Raw genomic sequence first — 19,804 nt, forward strand, 5'->3', positions numbered from 1 at the left:
GCCTGGAGTAAAGAACAGAATCAAAGGCGCTATTAGTTTATAATAATTGAAATAGTGCCGGGCGCGGTGGCTCAAGCCTGTAATCCCAGCACTTTGGGAGGCCGAGACGGGCGGATCACAAGGTCAGGAGATCGAGACCATCCTGGCTAACCTGGTGAAACCTCGTCTCTACTAAAAAATACAAAAAACTAGCCGGGCGAGGTGGCGGGCGCCTGTAGTCCCAGCTACTCGGGAGGCTGAGGCAGGAGAATGGCGTGAACCCGGGAGGCGGAGCTTGCAGTGAGCTGAGATCTGGCCACTGCACTCCAGCCTGGGCGGCAGAGCCAGACTCCGTCTCAAAAAAAAATAAATAAATAAATAATTGAAATAGTATGTGCAGAAAGGTGTGGCTTCCATTAATTACATGTAGTACAGAGATCTGAAGTCATTTATCTGCCATGAATTTAGGAAAGGTAGTTGATGTCTTTGAGTATAGATATGAAGTAGACCACCAATGTGACAGTGTAGGAAAATAGTTGCTAATTAAGAACTCTTGTTGATGTAGATTTACCAAGGGTTCAATCCTGTGTAAGTCACCCACCATTACTAGTGTTAACTACTAACTCAATGCACTTATTCATAAGCATTACTAATAGCTCCTTTACTTAGGATAAGAAACTTAACCTTTGGAGGCCTTGGTTTCCTCCATTTCCTTATCTGTAATATGAGAAAAAGTCAAACTAAACCCATGGGTTTATAACTGCTCTCTTGGGGTTTTGTGGAGCTGCTTTGGGGAGCTTCTTAGGGGAAATACCTTTTTCTCAAGTAAGCAAGGCTCATACTTCTCTCTTAAACTAGATTAGATCTACTTTTATCCGCTTTGACTATTGAGTTTCTGCATAAGATGTCTTTTAAATTATTCCACAGTTAAAATCCAAAAATTATTAGGCTGCACAGTCTCTTAAAGTTTCTTTCAGTTTTTGAAAATCCCCTCTTTATAATGTGTCATATACTTAAAGGAAAAATCCAAGTCTTTGTTAAAGCAGTGGTGTGCAGCCTCAGTACTAGATGAAGTCCCAGGATACTGTGGAAAACAAGAGAGCCCTCCTACTCCCTTGTTATCACCTCATTAAGCTGTAAGTATCATAATCTAGCCAGCTTTCAGAGGTTCAATTAAGTACTTTAACAAGCATAAGAAACTGCATAAGTTAATCAGCTTAATTGTATTCTTTTTACCCATTGCATTTTAGTCTTTGAAGCTTTGCTTTTATTAACACAGGGGTTTTGCAGCAAACATGCCTATTCTGTAATACATGCAACGCACCCTTAGGCAATGTCCATTGAGTGCCAAGAGGCTCATTTCTACTTTAGTTGAAAATAAACATTTACTATGTTTAGGAAACATGACTTAATGACTAGAAAGTATTCAGGGTTTTTTTGCTTTTTCGGGAGTTCTAAATAGGACTTGCTAAGCAAGAAGGTTCTAGGGAGGAGAACTTGTGAAGAGAAAGCTGGAGGTCAGAAGAGCAACTTGGGAATCTATTACAGAAAAAAAATAGGAAAAGGCATAAGCTCCTGTTACCAAGGATTTCCTTTCACCTATACAAAATGGAGTTATAACTGTCTAAATGCTCAATGGATATCCCTTTTCTTAGTCTCTTGATTTCATGCTTTTAAATACTAAAGTTGAATTTTGGAGACGTTTGATAAAATGTTTCCTGGATATGAGGCCCGGCATTGTGGCTCACACCTGTAATGCTAGCACTTTGGGAGGCCAAGGCGGGTGGATCATCTGAGGTCAGGAGTTTGAGACTAGCCTGACCAACATGGCAAAACCCCGTCTTTACTAAAAATGCAAAAATGAGCTGGGTATGGTGGCACATGTCTGTAATCCCAGCTACTTGGGAGGCTGAGGCAGGAGAATGACTTGAACCCGGGAAGCAGAGGTTGCAGCAAGCCGAGATCGCGCCATTGTTCTCCAGCCTGGGTGACAGAGTGATACTCCACCTCGAAGAAAAAAAAAATGTTTCCTGACTAGGTAACGATTGATCTTTTGGAGGAACTGGCTTTTTTTTTTTTTTTTTTTTCCTTGAGATGGAGTCTTGTTTCAACCCAGGCTGGAGTGCAGTGGCACGATCTCGGCTCACTGCACCTACCACCTCCTGAGTAGCCAGGATGACAAACTCACACCACAGTATGCCCAGCTTTTTGTATTTTTGGTAGAGACGGGTTTCACCATGTTGCTGAAGCTGGTCTCGAACTCTTAAGCTCAAGCAGTCTTCCCACTTCAGCCTCCCAAAGTACTGGAATTGCAGATGTGAGCTACCATGCTTCAGTCTTGATACTACCAAAAGGAAATTTTAGATTACCCTTTAGATAATGTTCTACATAATCTAGGAATTTAGCCTAAAAGGTATAATTACAGGAATTTTAATTTAAGGTTATTTGTGGCTGGGCACGGTGGCTGACACCTGTAATCCCAGCACTTTGGAAGGCTGAGGCGGGTGGATCACTTGAGGTCAGGAGTTTGAGACCAGTCTGACCAACATAGTGAAACTCCGTCTCTAGTAAAAATACAAAAATTAGCCGAGTGTGGTGGCACACACCTGTAATCCCAGCTACTCAGGAGGCCGAGGCAGGAGAATCATTTGAAGCCAGGAGGCAGAGGTTGCAGTGTGCTGAGATCACGCCACTGCACTCCAGCCTGGGCAACAGAGTGAAACTCTGTCTCAGAAAATAAAAATTAAAAAAAGTAATTTGTGTACCAATATCACTCTTTGGAAACTGAGTATTTAAAACAAAAAATTATATGCAGCTTTCTTTTTGCTCTTTTTTTTGTGACTCAAGGCTATTCTGTTCTGCAAAATAGAACCAACTTAGAAAAGAGCTTTCCAACATTTTAGTTATCTTTCTTGGGTCCAACTTTGCTCCATGGAATTTTCTTCTTTGCATTTTCCTGGTTTGTTTTCCTAGACCCTCTTTTTTCATTTCCTCTATACAGATTGGTGAGGAAATGAGCCAGAACAGTTTCATAAAACAGTATCTGGAAAAGCAGCAGGAGCTACTTAGGCAGCGTCTGGAACGTGAAGCTCGAGAAGCTGCAGAACTTGAAGGTAAGCCCAGATTGTCACTTTTAACAAGGAGTTCGTCATTCTTAGCCCTGTCACCGAGTAGATAGGCCTGTCTAACTAGGCAATTTCAGAAATAAGTGAGGCTGAGACTGCTACTTACTTGCTTTCATAGCCCATGAAGCCAAGTGATTTACTATTTACTTTTGTCAGGGAAGAGGACACTTAATTTGACTGTCTTATTAGAAGAGGATTCCTGCCAACAGGAAGAGTTATAAGTAAATTAAGCTACCATTTAGATGAAGTAGTGCTGAATCCCAGGGAGTTTTTTCTTTGTATATGGTGCTCTTTTTGGTATGTATCTCTGTATCTGTGACTTTGCTGACCTCCTTCACTCCTCTACATATTCCTACATGCTGAGTCCTTCACTCCCTCCCTGCCCCGACCCGATCTGTACTTTGCAGAAGCTTCAGCTGAGTCGGAGGACGAGATGATCCATCCTGAGGGAGTGGCTTCCCTGCTGCCTCCTGACTTTCAGAGCAGCCTGGAGAGACCAGAGCTGGAGCTCAGCAGACATTCGCCCAGTACGTATCTCCCTCCCCACTGCGCTGTTTTGTCAATCCTGCGTAGTTGGTGGGGGGAGGTAGTTACACCTCCTTTCATGCTAAGCCTCCATGAAAGTCCCAGGGAAATTCTGTGACATTGATATTTGACATCTGTTTCTCATGGAAAGTATACATCCTTTTTGAAGTCTGCTTTCACCTATATATTGTGTTACCTTCTCAGTGTTTTACAAAGCAGTGTGATTTTTCTTCTCATCTGTACCTCTTCAACTCTTCTACCTCTGAATTTGGCAACAGTCAACTCTTTTTCATCTCCTCACCAATTGTGTATATTACATGTTAACACATTCAGTCATCTCCCCGAATTGGGCATCTGCTGTGGTCTAATCAACAGATTTTTATTGTGTACTTGTATACCAGGCACATGCTAGACACTAGGAATATAGTAAAGAAAGAAGTCTCAGCCCCAAGAAACTTAGTCTATTGAGGAGATGGACATTAGTTACAGTTGTATTGGCTCCTGTGCAAGGCAACCCAGAGTATTATGTGAGCATATTATAAAAGAGAGCTCTAACCTAGTATATGGGATTGGTTCAGGCAAGATTGATTAATTTCTTCACATTATAAAAAATATTAAGCACCCAGTCTGGACACGGTGGCTCACGCCTGTAATCCCAGTACTTTGGGAGGCCGAGGCAGGCAGATCACCTGAGGTCAGGAGTTCCAGACCAGCCCGGTCAACATGGCGAAACCCCGTCTCTTAAATATAAAAATTAGCCGGGTGTGGTGGCAGGCACCTGTAATCCCAGTGACTCGGGAGGCTAAGACAGGAGAATAGCTTGAACCCGGGAGGCGGAGGTTGCAGTGAACCGAGATTGCACCATTGTACTCCAGCCTGGACAATAGAGCAAGACTCTGTCTCAAAAAATATATATAATAATCACCCAATTTTGCATGATATCTGAAGCAGAAGTCTATAAATATAGCCTTTGTCTTTTGGGTACTCCCTATCGAAGTCAGTATACGTTCAGGAGAACATGTACAGGTTGAGCCTAATCCAAAGACCCAAAACTTTCTGGGCATTCACAGGACACTCAAAGGAAACGCTCATTAGAGCATTTCAGATTTTGGGTTTTCAGATTAAGGATGCTGAATCAGAAAGTATAATGCAGATATTCAAAAATCCAAAATCTGAAACACTTGTTATCCCAAACATTTTGGGAAAGGGATCCTTAATATGTATATAAGACATGTGGATTATTAGTAGATTTATTAAACCAGTGCGTAACTTAACAAGTATTTTGAATAATTCGTAATGTTGAGGGGGTGCGGAATCCACCATAATAAGTATTTTTAGGCTGTATGGAAGTTTCCAGCTCTTCTGAGTAATATAGAATTCCTTCGTGGACTACACTTGATTTTAGTCAAAAGGCTGAGCAGCGATAGAGTCTTCATGGAAATATATTTTTTAGGAGATATTTAATGGTGGGAAAGAAATTATCCAAAAGGTTAGAGAAAATAGAGGGCCTTTGAGCCTAGTTTTAAGGTCATGTTTTACTCAGTCCCTGTTTTTCTTGATCCTAGTCTTAGACCCAGAAAGACATTTTTAGAAATCTTTAAGTAAGAAAATACTTCGGAATTATTAAGTTCCTTAGGGACCTCTTTTCTCCTTAAATATGAGAGTAATAGACCCTCAGCTGATCCAGTTTACTGTCTGTGCCCTTTCCCCCCCGGTTTTAAAGCCAGGAGGAAATAGAAAGCTCTTACAAAATTGTCAGTATTTCTTCTCACATAAAACTAAAAACAAAAATTTATTGAATTCCTACTGCGTACATATCTCCATGTGAGAGTATGTTGGGAGTTAGCACAGCGTAAAGTCTGTTAGGAAGAGAGAACAATTGCACATAAATCAAACAATAGAAAATAGTATGTGACAGTGATAGAGACATAGGGACCCAAAAGAGTGGAAGAGCTCTGAGGACTACCGTGATTAGAGAAAGCCTCATAAAGAGGTATAGGATTGGAGCTGAGCCTTAGAAATGGTTTGGCAGAGAAGATACAAAAAGATATTTTTAGGAAGGAACAAAGGCAGAGACATAGGAATGAATATGGTATTTTTAAAGGAGAGGTAGTAGACTAGCCAGAGTAGAGTATTTCACATTTGAGAATGGCAGACTATTGTCAAAGTAGACTATTAAAAGGTAGATTAGGGTGATATACAGAGGGCTTTAAATGCCAGGCCAATAAGGCTATGAGGGTTTTTTTTTTTAGTTCTATAGGTAATGGGGGAACCATTGAATTTCTTAATAGGACCGTGATTTGATAAGAAGCTCTCTTTAAAAAAAAAAAAAAAAAAAAAAGAGACTCTCAGTTCTTAATATAATTTGAAATGAAAATGAGAAATGATTTCTGAAATAGATTTCAAAAGCAAAGATTTAGAGTAAGGGTAGCCAGTCTTTTCAGTGCTTTATGTCATCAGACCCTGCCCATGGCTAATAATTGATGGAGGAAAAAAAAAATAACCCAGAGGTTTAAAAAAAAAAAAAAGGTGAAAAATAAATTGAAAAGCATAAATGTAGTAAATTGTAGAGTACTGCTCATCATTTCCTTACATGCTCCTCAGTGTCCTTTATGCCATAAACTTTCCTACCTCTGATCTTGGCTTAGATAAGAATCCCATTATAGATGTTGTACAACATTTAGTTAAGGTCCTGAATGGAGTGGCCGTTTGGAGTTCTATCAGTGCTTAGTTGGATCAGCATTAACCCTAGTGTTTGCCCAGACATCAGATTCTTCCAGGTGTATCTCAGTCTGCCATATGCCAGTATGCCATTGCAGTGGCAGCTTATTTGTTAGCTTTGGATATTTTGGGGTTCTTTCTTGAATAATAAATTTTGATTAAGTTTGCTACTAACATTTTTCTAAACACTTTTGGAACCTGAGGGGGATTTTTTGTTTGTTTGTTTTAATATTATTATGTTTAAGAATATGGATTCCTGGCCTCTACCCAAAGAATCTCAAGGAATGGGAGTCCTGGGACTACATTTTTAAAAAACTCCCTGAGTGGATCTGTTGACCAATTCATTTTATGAATGACTAACTGAAGGAAGAGTTTTTCAGTGTTGCAATTTATCAAGATCTTTGGTTTGTATTCCAGCATCCTCCTATTTATGTGCTATTGGCAAAATCCCAAATAGGAAGGAAGAATTGGTTTGCCCAGGTAATGTGTCTCACATCTGTAATCCTAGCACTTTGGGAGGCTGAGGTGGGAGGATCTCCCAGGATTCTGGCCTAAGCAACGTAGCGAGTCCTATCTGTACAAAAAAATAGAAAACATTAGCTGCCTGTGATGGCACATGCCTGTGGTCCCAGCTACTCGGGAGGATGAGGTGGGAAGATTGCTTGGGCCCTAGAGATCAAGGTGGCAGGCAACAGAGTGAAACCCTGTCTCGAAGAAATAATTGGTTTATAAAATCCTGTCTGACTTTCCCTCTTATGTCTCCATCACTTTCTTCAGATTTTTCTAAGGTGTTGGGACTCATTATCTACCTACCATAGTCGGAAATTATCTGAATTTCCTTCCATATCATGACTGTGTGTACAAAAATTCTTACTGTCCTTAATTTTTTCAAAAACAGCTCAAACTAAGAAAATACATTTTAAAATGGATATTCAGAATATTGATTCTTTAACAAAGGTGACTTTAACTAGCCTTTGGCTTATAGACTATGCCCCTCATTCCTTTTTCTCCATGTTTAAACCTGGATGCTGAAATTGTAGAGAAACACTACGTAACTTACTTACAGGTCTAACATGAGTCAGATTTAGGTTTGGTATTGTTTCCAGGTCTGTATTCTCTTCATTCCTGCTTCTTATTCACACCTAAGGTTACCTTTTAGCCACAGGCTTTTCTTCGATCTCTGGCTACCTTACTTTGGTCCCACAAATCCTGCCCAGTATTTTGTTTTCTAGGATGAAAAACTATTTCATCTATAACCCTTAAACATTCTGCACTTTAATATATCCTGCGTTGTCTAGCAACTGCCTTTTCCTTTCTGTGAAGACTTCTGGCTTTGGACTCTTGGAAATCTAATATTTACCCTGACTTGTTTTTCGAATCCTGAAATGTATTTATTAGCCTGTTATCAGTATTGGTTCCACCCTTAGCTAAAGCGCTCACTGTCTACATGTGTTACTAACATCTGGCCTAAGACATTCATTGTGGCCATGTTCTTGTAATAGAAGGTATAACCTTTCTCAGAAGTTTGTCTGCATCACATCAGCTCTTTCCAAGGAATTAGAGATTCCTCATCTCTTTATATTTTGTATTGCTGACTAATTTCTTGTTTCATTTCTAAGACCCCTCCAGTTTTCACTTTTATTGCAAAACAGTGGTGACCAAAACTTGAACAGCCCCGCTCATTTCTCCAGATATCTTTGATGACTTACTAAGAGTTCTTCCAGAGGAGTAATCATCCAGAAATCCTATCACTGCAGTTTTACAGTATCAAAAATGACAATCCAATAAATAGCATATAGTTCACAGTAGGTAGGTAAAGAGGCTATTTTGCTTGTACATACTAATTTTAAAATTGCAACTCAGTTATTTGACTTTCTTTATTTTTGAGACAGAGTCTGGCTCTGTCACCCAGGCTGGAGTGTACTAGCACGATCTCAGATCACTGCAAGCTCCGCCTTCCGGGTTCACGCGATTCTCCTGCCTGAGCCTCCTGGGTAGCTGGGACTACAGGTGCCCGGCACCATGCCCGGCTAATTTTTTGTATTTTTAGTAGAGAAGGGATTTCACCATGGTCTCGATCTCCTGACCTCGTGATCCGCCCGCCTCAGCCTCCCAAAGTGCTGGGATTACAGGCGTGAGCCACTGCACCCAGCCTTGACTTTAACACATTTATCTCTGACCAACCTTGTACATGCCTTTTTTTTTGGGGGGGGGTGTGTGTGATAAATTAGCTTCTTTCATTGATACTTGCGAAGGAACTTTGCCTAACATTTATGAAAACTTTTTATTTTGGTTTTACTCATAATTTAGCCTATTTCAGATCACTGAATTATGAAATGATTATTTCATTTCCCTGCACTACTGTCTTACAGATAACTTCAGATGTTTGCTAAAGAGTCTGACCTGTTACTGTGTATCTTAATCATATATCCTGTATGAACAACCATAACACAAATCTTTCTTCACTTACCCAGATATGAAATGGTATATACTCAGAGGTCCTTTTAATCAAACGATCATGAAGTAAAGTTTTACAAAATATGTGTAGTCTTCTAATTGATTTCATTAGTTTCATTTTGTTTTTTGTTTTTTTTTTTTTTTTGAGATGGAGTCTCGCTCTGTCACCCAGGCTGGAGTGCAGTAGCACCATCTCAGCTCACTGCAACCTTGCCTCCCAGGTTTGAGCGATTCTTCTGCCTCAGCCCCCTGAGTAGCTGGGACTACAGGCGTGCGCTACCACACCCAGCTAATTTTTTTTTGTATTTTTAGTACAGACGGGGTTTTACCATATTGGCCAGGCTAGTCGTACTCCTGACCTCGTGATCCACCGACCTCGGCCTCTCAAAATGCTGAGATTGCAGGCGTGAGCCACCACGACCAACCTCATTTTGATTTTTTACTTCTTATTACAGAAGCATTCACCTAGTTCATTTTAGATTGAAAGGATATAGAAATGAGAGAAAGCCGGGCATGGTGGCTTACATCTGTAATCCCAGCACTTTGGGAGGCTGAGGCGGGCAGATCACAAGGTCGGGAGTTCGAAACCAGCCTGGCCAGTATGGCAAAACCCCGTCTCTACTAAAAATACAAAAATTAGCTGGGCATGGTGGTGGGCGCCTGTAATCTCAGTTACTCAGGAAGCTGAGGCAGGAGAATCGCTTGAACCCAGGAAGCAGAGGTTGCAGTGAACCGAAATCATGCCATTGCTTGTGCCTTTGCACTCCAGCCTGGGCGACAAGCAAGACTCCGTCTTAAAAAAAAAAAAAAAAAAAAGAAGATCTGGGATTAGAGCTGCATACAACCTGCTTTATTTGCGCTATTACTATAGAACATGATTTTGTGGATCATTTAAACCTTTTGTACTGTATTAAAATTGAGTCCAATCTAGCTGATTAAATATCTGGAATATAATTATCTTCCTGCTATTTTCTAAACTGGTTCTCATTGTTATTAGTATTGCTACTCTACATAGTTGATTTTTTTTTTTTTTTTTTTCTTTGAGATGGAGTCTTGCTCTGTCGCCCAGGCTGGAGTGCAGTGACGCAATCTCGGCTCACTGCAAGCTCCGCCTCCCGGGTTCACACCGTTCTCCTGCCTCAGCCTCCCGAGTGGCTGAGACTACAGGTGCCTGCCACCACACCCGGCTAATTTTTTGTATTTTTAGTAGAGACGGAGTTTCACCGTGTTAAGATGGTCTCAATCTCCTGACTTCGTGATCCGCCTGCCTCAGCCTCCCCAAGTGCTGGTATTACTGGCGTGAGCCACCATCCCCGGCTACCTAGTTTATCTTAATTCTGGTAGGAAATTTAGAAATCATCTAGTGCAGCCCCTCCTTTTTCTCAATCACGACATTTGAAACTCGGGCACAGTGGTTTATACCTTAATCTCAGCACTTTGGGAAGACCAGGGTGGGAGGATTACTTGAGCCCTGGAGGCTGAGGCTGCAGTGAGCCATGATCATGCCACTGCACTCCAACCTGGGTGACAAAGCAAAACGCTGTCTAAAAAGAAAGATATTGAGACTCAAATTACTTAAGTAATTTACCCAGTTACCTTCCTTCATGGAATCTGAGCGAAACTTTCTTTCAGTGTTACATAGATTAATTGTTCAGGATAACCTAGATTGGTGGTTTCCAAGCTTTCTTTTAATAGAACTTTTTTCCCTTAAAAAAAAAAAAAAAAAAAAAAAAAAACCTCACCTAGTCCGGGTGCGGTGGCTCACACCTATAATTCCAGAACTTTGGGAGGCCAAGGCGGGTGAATTGCTGAGCCCAGGAGTTCGTGACTAGCCTAGGCAACATGATGAAACTCCGTCTTTGCAAAAAATACCAAAATCAGCCAGGTGTTGTGGCATGTGCTTGCAGTCCCAGTTGCCCAGTAGGCTGAAGCAGGAGAATCGCTTGAACCCGGGAGGCAGAGGTTGCAGTGAGCCGAGATCATGCCTTTGCACTCCATCCTCGGCAAGGAGAGCAAAACTCTGTCTCAAAAAAAGAAAAAAGAAAAACATGTGAGCTCATGCCTGTAATTCCAGCGCTTTGGGAGGCCAAGGCGGGCGGATCACTTGAGGTTAGGAGTTTGAGACCAGCCTGTCCAACAGGGTGAAACCCCATCTTGGCGGGGCACGGTGGCTTACTCCTGTAATTGCAGCACTTTAGGAGGCCGAGGCAGGTCACGAGGTCAGGAGATAGAGACCATCCTGGCTAACATGGTGAAACCCCGTCTTTCCTAAAAATACAAAAAATTAGCCAGTTGTGGTGGCAGGCACCTGTAGTCCCAGCTACTTGGGAGGCTGAGGCAGGAGAATGGTGTGAACCCGGGAGGCAGAGCTTGTGGTCAGCTGAGATCGGCCACTGCACTCCAGCCTGGGCAACAGAGCAAGACTCCATCTCAAAAAAAAAAAAAAGAAACTCCATCTCTACTAAAAATACAAAAATTAGCCAGGCATGGTGGTGGACGCCTATAATCCCAGCTGCTCGGGAGGCTGAGACGTGAGAATGGTTTGAAGCCAGGAGGCAGAGGTTGCAGTGAGGCAAGATTGCACCACTGCATCCAGCCTGGGCAACAGAGTGAGACTCCATCTCAAAAAAAAAAAAAAATCTTATCTTGAGCTCTAATACATAAAACCTAATAGAGAGGACCCAATTCTGAAACCCCATCCAGTTGGCTTGAAGTAATTTCTGGGAACTTCAGGGTGCTGAAAAACATTCCTCTAAGTATTTATTTCTTGAGTTTGTTATTGTGCAAATTCGTATATTTAATCATAATATTTTGGTTGAAATAGGAAGTAGTAGTAATAGGCAATCCAAAAAAATGGATACAGAACATAATGAAGTCTTAAACTTTATTCAGAGTAAGAACACTTTGTAGAATACTTATATAAGTACACTTTGTATTTGTACATCCCTGCTAGACAATTTGAAGCCCCTGGAAATTATTTTACATTTATTTGAGTTATTTATAATCTGTGAATTGGCTTTGAGATGTTGAAAATATACTAGACATGCACACCAAGAATTACCAATAAGACCCTGACCTTAGGGCTTTATGTAGTCTTTTCTTTAGCATGAAGTCAAAGAAATTGATACAGATAAGTCTTGATAGGTTCATATGCTATAATTGGTTGGATATTAGAAAGTCTGATTTTTAAGAAGCCATGAATGAGTCTTCACTTCACGAATCTGACCTGATTCTTTTTTATTCAATAGGAAAAAGCTCCTCAGTTTCTGAAGAGAAAGGTGACTCTGATGATGAGAAACCGAGGAAAGGAGAAAGACGATCATCTAGGGTCAGACAGGTAACTCAGATACCTCCTAAAGCATCACCTCTTTAGTAATGCTTTGGATATCTTCTTTTCCTCCTCAAACTTTTTTCGAGTTCGTATGTCTCTACATTTAGGGGTTTTGTTTTTCTTTTTTGGGACAGAGTCTGGCTCTGTCGCCTAGGCCTGAGTGCAGTGGTGCAATCACAGCTCACTACAGCCTCAGCCTCCTAGGCTTAAGCAATCCTTCCACCTCAGCCTCCCAAAGGGTTGGGATTACAAGTGTGAGCCACTGCCTGGCCTCTAGATTTCTTTGTAGTCATCTTCCTTCTCTTTGTCATCTTTTTGTTGTTCGTTTTGTTTTTTTATTTAGATCTGCTCTGCCTTTCAGATTTCTAAGTGAATATTTTTACAAAGTTTAAATTTGAAAGTTAGCAGGCTGCTCTGTATTCTTAAAGCACATTATTAGACAAGATATGACATAATTAACCATTCAATTAAAGCCTTAAAGTTATATGATATAATACTAAGTGGGCAGAATACAAAAGTGTTATGTGTAGTGTAATTATGACTGTATAAAGGAAATGATTAGAGGAAAGAATAAAAAGAAATATACCAAAATGATAAAAAGATAATCATATTAATTGATAGTAGGTTAGTTCTTCTCAGCCCCCTATCCACCCTTCTACTTTCTAGATGCTCTGCTAATATTTTACTGGAAAAAAAAAAGGGTGCTTGAAGGTAAAATTTAAACTACATAGAAGTAGCTTCATTATTGTACTTCTTTTGGTCACTCTATTTTGATTCCCCTAAGTGCCACAGTTAGTCATGATTATCTCCTGTCACTCCTGTTTCTGTTGCTGAAAGTATGTATCATTGAATTTCTCCTTCCTAGGGATGTCTCATTAGATACTTTCTCTCCTCTGTTGATTGTGAGCAAATACATTTGGAGCCATTGTGTATCTGTTCTTTCAGGCAAGAGCAGCTAAACTCTCTGAGGGCAGCCAGCCTGGTGAGGAGGAAGAGGATCAAGAAACACCTTCCAGAAACCTAAGGGTCAGAGCAGAACGAAATTTGAAAACAGAGGAGGAAGAGGAGGAGGAGGAGGAGGAAGAAGAAGATGAAGAAGAGGAAGATGATGATGAGGGACAAAAATCTAGGGAGGCACCAATCCTGAAAGAGTTTAAGGAAGAAGGGGAAGAGATGCCTAGAGTAAAACCAGAGGAGATGATGGATGAGAGACCCAAAACAAGATCCCAGGAACAGGAGGTGTTAGAGAGAGGAGGGAGAGTTACAAGATCCCAGGAAGAGGCTAGAAAAAGTCATCTGGCCAGACAGCAGCAGGAGAAGGAAATGAAAACATCTCCCCTTGAGGAGGAAGAAAGAGAAATAAAATCTGCACAAGGCTTAAAGGAAAAATCGAAGTCTCCTTCCCCTCCTCGACTGACTGAAGATCTAAAGAAGGCCCCACTTGTAGTGCGACCAGAGCAAACTGCCAGCGAGGAGGAGACTCCTCCACCTTTACTTACCAAGGAAGCATCTTCACCACCACCTCATATACAACTCCGTAGCGAAGAAGAAATAGAGCCCATGGAAGGCCCAGCCCCCCCTGTCCTCATTCAGTTATCTCCTCCTAATACAGATGCTGAGACCAGGGAGCTTTTAGTATCTCAGCATACTGTCCAGTTGGTAGGAGGCCTGTCTCCTTTGTCAAGTCCTGCAGACACCAAAGCAGAATCTCCAGCAGAGAAAGTGCCAGAGGAGAGTGTCCTGCCTCTGGTTCAAAAAAGCACACTGGCTGACTACTCAGCCCAGAAGGATCTTGAACCTGAGTCAGACATATCTGCTCAGCCACTCCCTCTAAAAATTGAGGAGTTAGCACTGGCCAAAGGAATCACTGAAGAATGTCTGAAACAGCCATCTTTGGAACAGAAGGAAGGCAGAAGAGCTTCTCATACCCTTCTCCCAAGCCACAGATTGAAACAGTCAGCTGATTCATCCTCTAGCCGGTCCTCGTCATCTTCCTCCTCCAGTTCTAGATCAAGATCTCGCTCTCCTGACAGTTCAGGTTCTCGGTCTCATTCGCCGCTCAGATCCACGCAGAGAGATGTAGCCCAGGCACGTACTCATGCCAACCCTCGTGGTAGACCCAAGATGGGCTCCAGATCAACATCAGAGTCCAGATCAAGGTCACGTTCACGTTCACGTTCTCGTTCAGCATCAAGCAACAGCAGAAAAGTGAGTATGAGAGAATCCTAGGTGTACTAATGTTCTGTCATATTCCAGTAGTTTTCATTTCAGCCCCTGGAGGACCGGTCATGATTTCTGAAAGAAATAGGAAAAGCCTCCTTTAGTCTCCTTCACTGATTACTTTTCTCTTCATTTCAGAATCGAATTTTCAATTAATTGATTCCTAAAATGGGGTTCTTTTTCATTTTGAGTCCCTTTGATAGAATGTTCAATTTACATACTCATCTCCTTCACTAGATGTAAACTACTTGAGGGTATGGGCATGCCCTTTTACGTGTGTGTTCCAGGATCTAGCGTCTAGTTAAAACTTAGTAATTTGTTAAATAAGTGGTCAAGGAAATCACTAAATGGGAATAAACACAGACAAAATGGGAATAAACGCAGACAGAAAGGTCTAGAGTATAAAGTTTGGTTCATGGAAACTGGAAAACTCAGCAATCTACTGAATATATACCATGTACATTAATTTTCCTTGTTACGTGTTTCATTTTTAGTCTCTGAGCCCTGGAGTCTCCAGGGATAGCAGCACCAGCTATACTGAAACCAAAGATCCCTCTTCTGGTCAGGAGGTTGCAACTCCACCAGTGCCACAACTACAGGTCCGTGAGCCAAAGGAGAGGACTTCCACCTCCTCATCCTCTGTCCAAGCAAGGCGTCTGAGTCAGCCTGAACCAGCTGAAAAATGTGTGACCCAGAGGTTACAGCCTGAGCGGGTAGGCTATTGTGACCCCTCCCTACACAGAGATAGAGGATTAAACAAGATCTTCCCTCTTGTCTTTGCTATAAAACTAAAAAGTTAAGTCTGGACAAGGTTCAGTAGCAATGTAGTGGATACCTGTTAATCCTTCTTAACTCATTTCCAGCTCCCTGGTTCGTAGAAGTTCTACATGAGGCTGAGCATCAGGGTTATCTCCAGGGCCCCCATGGTCAATTCTTCCTCATAACTCCTCCTTTTATCTGCCAAAAGGAAGCAGCCTTTTCTTAGTTCTCTCAAAAAAGAAATCTGTCAGAACAAGGATCACTGAGGAAAAGGAAAAAAATTAGAAATTCTGATAAAATGATTGCTGGCATAAATATTCTTGAAGTACCTATTTTTAAGCCATGTTCCATTCCTTATTCTAAAATGAAATGAAATATACAGAGGGCTGTGTGTAGAGCTGGTACTGTGTATGTCCTGCCCTGCCTTTTCAGGCTCCTGGTAGAAGAAAAGGAGCCAAGCAGATTTAAATATTTTGCTGTTTGTTTTTGCTATCTCCTGACAGGGGAGCCCAAAGAAGTGTGAAGCTGAAGAGGCAGAGCCACCAGCTGCCACACAGCCCCAAACCTCAGAGACTCAGACCTCTCATCTGCCAGAATCAGAAAGAATTCATCACACTGTGTAAGTGATATATCTCGACCGGGGTATAACAAGGAACTATGAGTGTGCGATAGTTCTTTGCTCCCTAGGGTTCTTTGACTAAGCAGTCCTAGTTTCCTTTTAAAACATAAAGGCAGAGCTTTATCTGGACAAAGGCTAGATAGACTTCAGTTACTATGTTGGGAGTCACCACCTTTAAGGTAACCTGAAAAGTGGTCATCAGGGCACAAGGAAAACTCACCTGGGATCATCCAGCCAAAATAGTCAGCTCCTTTAAGGTTCAGGCAATAGAAGCTTCTGCTTCCACACTCAAAACCATGTAAAGGAATTGACTCAGGGCATCTTAACCTTTAACTCACGTTTACCTAGGAACCCAGTTTAATAAAGGATTTTGAGGGTCTTAATAAAGAACAGCACAGCTGGGTGCTATTTTTTAGTTTGTGCTTTTTCCCTAGTTACTACCTGTCATTAAACTATCCTAGTTCTGAACAGCATACAGTACAGCAAATTACAAAGTTCCTTTCAAGTCAGAAGTTTATTCCTGGGCCATTAAGACCATTTGATTGAACTTAAGATTTATACAATTAATGTGAGTTTTTAAAATCCTTATATTAAGTCCTAGAGAAATACTCATATCAGGTTAAATTTGTAATTAAATAGGTATGTCATTCATTCTTCTGAGATAGGTATTATAAATTAAGAAGCCAATGAGCCAGAATTCTTGGCTTCAAAGTCTCATGGGAAATGAAAAAATGAAGGCTTATGGGAATAAGATTGCTTAGCTTTTAGACATCAGGAACCCTGAACTGCTTTGTAGAATGTCCTGTGTAGATTGTTAGCCTAAAGTTATTCTATACTTGTTTTTATGCCATATTAACACTAATGCTACTAGTATGATTTTCCCCTATATGTAATTGTCTAATAATTTAAACTCTTCTGAGAGCTTCAAACTGTACTTTAACTCTGACTTTTGGAGAGTAGTGGGCAGGTGACATGATTTATCTCATTTGCTTGTGACTTTAATGATAGTTTTATAGAACTTACTATATAGCTTTTGCCTGGGGGTATACTCTTGCTAGGGGTATATCCTTGTCCGTTCTGATAGTCTTACCTCTGCTGCCATCTTGTGGCTGTTAACATTTTTTGTTTGGCAGCCAAAAGTTCACTCTACTTCCTTTGAAATTGTTTTTCCCCTTGTGGAATGGGTACATTATCCTTTTGGAAAAGGGTTTTTCTTCTAGGACCATAAAGTGAAAACTCAGCGGATTCTGGAAGGTGTTCAGGATTCCCCAGCTACATCATCGATGAGGAAATGGGGTGACATTTTCTCTTCCATATCCCTCAACCAGACATAATACCTGCCCACCTCCTCCCAATTCCATGGAGGCACATTTTACATTCCATTTTACAAAAGCATGTCCTTTGTGAAATGGCAGTTTTGAAGTAGGTATTGACAGCCTGCTACTAATCGGGCCTGAGGAACTGCTTCCTGTGCACCTTGGGAAGAAAGTGATTTTCTGAAAAGCTCTTTGCTAGCCTTAAAATTCTGTGGGTTTATGAGATCCTAGCAACAGAAAGGCATTTTATTTTGTTTTGAAGCAGCTTTTTTTCTGGACATTCCCATGCAAGTCCAGGGCTCATGAAGCTTGGAGTCATAGAGTTTCCTGTCCCCTCACTCCAGGTAAAGGTGGTTTTGATCTTCATTTTATGACTGAGATAATTTAGTCACATTGATTCTAATAAGGTGTGATGGGCAGGTGGCATCTTGGGCAAATATTTAGATTGTCCGTTGTTGCCTAGGCTAGCTTCAGTGGAGTAGTGTATAGAAGGGAAATGCAGTTTTCACTGAGGAGCAGTTCACACGCATCACTCGTACCTGCTTTCCTTCTACCTGCTTACCAGATGGTTTGTTCAACATCCTAACAAAATGGGATGCCCAAAGGCCTAAACCCATAGGCATTGGATCTGGTAAACCTTTGAGAAGGTTGCGTACATTTCTGGAGGCCCTACCACAACTGATTAACAACACCCTTCCTGGTCTCTTACCCTTCCAGAGTGTTAAGTGTGCAGCCTGGCAGCCCTCTAGAGCCCTGGCCAATTTTGAAAGCAGAATCAACAATGCTAAATGGAAAAGACCATTTATGGTGTGGCCAGGCGTGGTGACTCTTGCCTGTAATCCCAGCACTTTGGGAGGCCAAGGCAGGTGGATCACCTGAGGTCAGGAATTCGAGACCAGCCTGACCAATATGGTGAAACCCCCCTCTGTACTAAAAATACAAAATTAGCCGGGCATGGTGCACATGCCTGTAATCCCAGCTACTCGGGAGGCTGAGACAGAATCACCTGAACCCAGGAGGCGGAAGTTGTAGTGAGCTGAGATCACGTCATTGCACTCCAGCCTAGGCAACAAGAGTGAAACTCCATCTCAAAAAAAACAAAAAAAAAAAAAAAAGGGAAAAGACCATTTATGGCTTAACCTTGGTTTTTCTGTCTGTCTCAACAAGAAGTCATATGACTAAAAAAACAGAGCAGTAAAGTGTTAAAAAAAAAAAAAAAAAAAATTAGACTTCAAGGACCTGTCACCACTTGGAAGAGATTGACTAACTTTTTTGCTGTGTTTGGTTAAATCCATTCTGATTCTGATTGTGCCTGAGGAATTCTAAATTTATGAGGTAAGGTCTTTTTCATTGCTTGGAGCAGGAATTTGTGGGTCCTCAGTCCTGTTTCACTTGAGCCCTGTTCAAAACTCTGGTCTTCTGCCTCCTGTGGGTATAACAAAAATGTCCCTATATAGCAGAAAATAGTGGTATTCTCTTTTTACTTAAAAAAAAAAACAGAGGAAGAAAGGAAAGAGGGGATTTTGTGTGGGCAGCTGTATCATTCAGCTGTAGTTAATTCAGACCCGGATTTCTCTCGATACAACCTTCCTGTATATTCACAGACCTAGCAGGAAGTAGCAGCTTTAGGTTCTTGGTACAACGCATATTTGTCCTTCTGCCTGTGTAGGAGGAAGGTGATGGTTCTTTAAGCCAATATGATGGTGTAATTGATACTCCTCAGGGGATATACAATGCCAATATCCCAAATGATGCATGAAAAAGCAGAATTTGTTGTCATCAATAGAGTTTGCTCCACTGAGAAATTATCTAAGGATATATACCCCAAAATCATACTGTTCTTGGTTATCTTGGGACCAGTATGCTCCTGAGGGTATCTAGTCCCACTGTTTCTTACTAAATATTCACATCAGTTTTTCAGCTATTCATGAATTTTCTATAATAACTAAAATTTCAACATATATGGCTATAGGAATTTCCCTTTCCATTAGCTTCTCTGAATCTCATATTCACATATGAATTGTAGTATGGTATTATTAGCCTCCAAGTAGTCATATTGTTTTCTTCTGGGCTGCTTTGTGTACTGTTTAATTATGGGTAGATATCCCCACTGCTGATTCTGTGCAATTTCACAGACTGTTAAGCTGTGTTGGGCTCTGACACATAGTTATCAAGGCTTTGGTACTAGTCCTGCAAGTAGATAGAGTCCATTTGCGGGGGACAGTTTCAAGGATTCCTCTATTTTTTTTATTTTTCTTTTTTTTTTTTGGAGATGGAGTCACTCTGTCACCCAGGCTGGAGTGCAGTGGCCCAATCTCTGCTCACTGCAACTTCCACCTCCTGGGTTCAAGCAATTATCATGCCTCAGCCTCCTGAGTAGCTGGGACTACAGACGCAGGCTGTTACACCCAGCTAATTTTTGTATTTTTAATAGAGATGGAGTTTCACCATGTTGGCCAGGCTGGTCTCAAACTCCTGGCCTCAGGCAGTCCTCCTGCCTCAGCCTCCCAAAGTGTTGGTATTACAGGTGTGAGCCACCACACCCGGCCCTGATTATTGTCTGAAAATAAAATGTTTGGAATTCTTGGGTCCCACAGAATAGATCATGGGGAAATAGAAAACACACACCTCCTGTGTCTTCAGAGGGTAAAGGAGAGCATGGTAAGATTCTTATTCTTAAAAAAAGGAATTTTTGGCTGGGCGCGGTGGCTCATGCCTGTAATCCCAGCACTTTGGGAGGCCAAGGCGGGCG

At 41.4% G+C, this 19,804-nt stretch overlaps 1 protein-coding gene across 5 annotated transcripts in view; it reads left to right on the plus strand.

The window, feature by feature from the left end:
* The window catches only part of ACIN1 (apoptotic chromatin condensation inducer 1), a 37,023-nt gene that overhangs the window by 2,161 nt on the left and 15,058 nt on the right, over positions 1 to 19,804 (plus strand). For 4 of the 5 annotated variants that reach the window (XM_007990824.3, XM_007990826.3, XM_007990825.3 and 1 more), the window contains exons 3-8: positions 2,981 to 3,092; positions 3,512 to 3,631; positions 12,056 to 12,144; positions 13,084 to 14,346; positions 14,853 to 15,071; positions 15,621 to 15,736. In XM_007990824.3, coding sequence (XP_007989015.3) covers positions 2,981 to 3,092; positions 3,512 to 3,631; positions 12,056 to 12,144; positions 13,084 to 14,346; positions 14,853 to 15,071; positions 15,621 to 15,736 — 1,919 coding nt within the window. The remainder of the gene's footprint in view (positions 1 to 2,980; positions 3,093 to 3,511; positions 3,632 to 12,055; positions 12,145 to 13,083; positions 14,347 to 14,852; positions 15,072 to 15,620; positions 15,737 to 19,804) is intronic. The other variant, XM_007990827.3, reaches the window with a different exon arrangement.

Source organism: Chlorocebus sabaeus, chromosome 29, assembly GCF_047675955.1.
Source record: "Chlorocebus sabaeus isolate Y175 chromosome 29, mChlSab1.0.hap1, whole genome shotgun sequence".
Classification (NCBI taxonomy): domain Eukaryota; kingdom Metazoa; phylum Chordata; class Mammalia; order Primates; family Cercopithecidae; genus Chlorocebus; species Chlorocebus sabaeus.